Source organism: Neophocaena asiaeorientalis, unplaced genomic scaffold (genome assembly GCF_003031525.2).
Source record: "Neophocaena asiaeorientalis asiaeorientalis breed wild unplaced genomic scaffold, Neophocaena_asiaeorientalis_V1.1 scaffold1235, whole genome shotgun sequence".
In the NCBI taxonomy this organism is placed as follows: Eukaryota; Metazoa; Chordata; class Mammalia; order Artiodactyla; family Phocoenidae; genus Neophocaena; species Neophocaena asiaeorientalis.
Genome location: NW_020172363.1, coordinates 80,945 through 84,340, shown reverse-complemented (window position 1 = coordinate 84,340; position 3,396 = coordinate 80,945). Strand labels below are relative to the sequence as shown.

Genomic DNA, 3,396 nt, shown 5'->3' with positions numbered 1-3,396 from the left:
AACCCAAATAAAATCATATCATTTTCTTACTTTAAAAAGTTCAAAGTCTTCTGAGTGACCTTGAGAGGCTTCAGGTGCATCCATGTGGATAACGTAGCCCACTTGTCCTGTTACCTGGATACGCAGCCTTCACCTCGTAGATACCTCCCAGCCCTGAGACTATAACACTGACACTGCCCCTCAGCTCTGAGAAGCACAGAGGCAGTGAAGAGGAACACACATGTCTCTTGGGGCTTGGGACATGGGGCCACCAGGGGAGTATTCCCTGGCAGTCCAGTGGTTAACACTCTGCTCCCAATGCAGGGGACATGGGTTCGGGGATCTAATATCCTGCATGTCACACGACGTGGCCAAAAATAAATAAATAAATAAATAAAGTGAGCCTCCGAAAATTCTTCAGCCCAGGGAAAGGCCTTTAATATTAAATATTAACTATAGTTAATACGCTAACTATATGCACACAGAAATACACACACACGCCCCCTGCTGGCATGGCATGAACCATACGGAACCAAACCAATTTGAGGAGTTTCCAGGGACCCTACATGGATAAATTTCTACTTGCACTGTTCTTTCATTAAACAATGGCGACAAAAGGCCTTGTGCCTTTTGTTGTTGTTGTTCTAGCCATGAGGAATACTCTGTGTTACTACATGATAATGCATTTTTAAATGTCAACACCAGTGACAGGGGAAAGGGTTGTGGACACCTCACACTCACTTCACTTTAACAGACCTTTATCAAGCATTTACGGAGACGAAAACACAGTGCTTTAGGAGAGAGAAATCAATAAAAGCCTTTCCGTTCCGAACAAGTCAGAAGCTCACACTTTAGGGAGCTGGGGAGATACACACATAAATAAATAATGTTAATCTACTCTCCATACGTGAGGAACTAGCATAGAAAACAGAAAGCGGTATTGATGCTAACTAGCAAGCTCTCAAGCAGCCTTAACTAAATATAGAAATAAGGCCTTCTACCCTCAAACCCCTGGTCCTCCCCTTCTCTGATCCTCTGCTCTGCTCAAGTACCACTTCACTTTTTTCCCTTAAAGAGGTTCCAGATACTAGGCCAATTTCCTCTTTTAATTTTCTTTAAATTAGGACATATTTCAGACCTCGACAAAGGCACAGAAAATGCTACACCCATGCAACCATCAGCCGTCTTAAGAAACATAAGCTTACAAATAAAATTGAAACCCAGTGTACCTCTCCCCAACTGAATTCTCCGTCTTTTTCCATAGATTTAACCAGTCTTAAATAAGTTTATTGTTCTCATACACACCTTTCTGCATACTACATATGTATGCATTACTCCTATGTATGCCTTTTACTACAAATAGATGTATCTATAATCAACCTAGTAATTTTGCATGTCTTTAAACTTCATATGTGCATGGTATCATAATGCTTTTATCGTGTTGGAACTAGGTTTCTCCTTTATCTATTCGTCCCTTCCACTACTGAATCTTTGCCCCTTGTTATAAGCTGAATTGTGTCCCCGCAAAAGACATGTTGAAGTCTTGACCCCTGGAACCTGTAAATGTGACCTTATTTGGAAAGAGGGTATTTGCAGGTGTAATAAAGTTTAGATGAGGTCATACTGGATTAGGGTGGGCCCTTAATCCAATATGACTGGTGTCCTTATAAGAAGAGAAAGAACACAGAAGCAGACACACAGGGGAAAACACTATGCAAAGATGAAGAGAGATTGGAATCGTGCATATACAAGCCAAATGATGCCAAAGATTGACAGCAACCACCAGCAACTAGGAGAGAGGCATGGAACAGATCTTTCCTCCGAGGCTCCAGAAGGAACCAACCCTGCCGACACCTTGACCTCAGACTTCTGGCCTCTAGAATGGTGAGAGAATAAATTTCCGTTGTTTTAATCCACCTGCTTTGTGGTAATTTGTTACGGTAACCCTAGGAAACTAACACATCCCTCTGGGAGGTCTTTGTGTCTCAGGCCCCCGAGAATTGTAGTGTCTTCCTCAGTCCAGATCTCACCATCCTGTTCAGTTTACCTGCAATAGTACCAAGTCAGTGAATTAAGGCTGGTCCTACTGTGGGTGTAGTTAAATGTTTTCCCCATTGCTCTAAAGCAGTGGTTCTGAAACGTTAGTGTGCTTCAGTAGCACTTGGAGGACTTGTAAAACCCTGATGGCTAGCAGCCTACCTTCAGAATATCCAATTCAGCAGGTCTGGAGCAGGGTCTGAGAATTTGCATTTGAAACACGTTCCCAGCCGAGGCTGCTGCTGCTGCTCCATGGCAGGCCACTAGCACCATCTGGTCTCCAGGCAAGCTAGGTCATCCATCAGTTTCTTTCAGTAACATATACCAGAGGCTGGGCCACAATCTCTATTGCCACACAAGTTGTTTATAATCTAATATTTTAATTTATTTGAGGTTGTTACAAAGGGATGTCAAACAGGCTTACCAAATATTTGAAAGAAATCCCTTTCAATGACAGTAAGGTGGGCCGAAATAAATAGAACCAAGATACATTGGAGTCTGTGTTATTTATGTAAAAAAAAAAACTCTGCAGCTTATTCATGTCAAACAAGCTTTTATTTTCAATGTGAGCAATATTGTCAAATTTATCTGTCAGAGGTAAGAATAACGTCAGATGTCAGTTAATATCATTTTGGGATGTTGAACTTTGAAACAACATTTGTATTGTGGGCTAATGAAAACTAGAATATCCGTGAAGAGCAAATTCTTCTTTTCTTTCGCTGTCCACTTCTTTTTATGCCTTCCAACTGTAGGGTGGGATAAGAGTCAATTAACAATTGAACACCAATAACACGCACTAGGGACTTTCTAAATAGGAGTCAATACTATGAACATCTGTTGGCTCTCCAAGGAGAAAACAAAACGTTTTTGTCTTGTAACACAGACCCTTGGTTGTCGGGGTTCACATCATTTCATCACACCAACCTCATCTCTCTCTTGCCAACCACTATAAATGCTAGCTTTTTTTCTTGAAAGGCCACTCTGTGATTTAAATGTCTTTCCACCTTAAGAGCCTATGCTCCTTACACAAATCATAAATCCCTTATATCCCCAGACCTCCGGTTCCCGTATCTGTAAAATGAGAAATAGGCTGTTATCAAACATCCGCAGGTGTAAAAATTAAGAAAGGGAGAAAGAAACAGTGTGATACTGCGAGAGAGAGAGAGATGAGAGAGAGAAAGGAAAAGATGAATGGGTAGAGGAAAGAGAAACTAAGACTGAATTATCAACTCAGTGATAGCCAATAATCTTACTATGGCTAATTTTCGTTTCCTTTGAATAAAAAATCTAAATTGAAGTAATATTTGTGAATTACTCATGAAATGCAGTCTTATTTGAAATCCTTGACTTTTTACTACTTTGTAAGGAGTCACCTTCTCA

The 3,396-nt window shown here is 40.8% G+C and overlaps 1 protein-coding gene across 1 annotated transcript in view; it reads right to left on the bottom strand.

Annotated features, from left to right (window-relative positions):
• Positions 1–2,617: 2,617 nt before the first annotated feature.
• Positions 2,618–3,396, bottom strand: part of LOC112414543 (nucleosome assembly protein 1-like 1) — a 2,825-nt gene continuing 2,046 nt past the window's right edge. Inside the window, exon 2 of the mRNA XM_024767079.1 lies at positions 2,618–2,762. Within this exon, the coding sequence (XP_024622847.1) occupies positions 2,750–2,762 (13 nt within the window). The 3' untranslated portion in view covers positions 2,618–2,749. The remainder of the gene's footprint in view (positions 2,763–3,396) is intronic.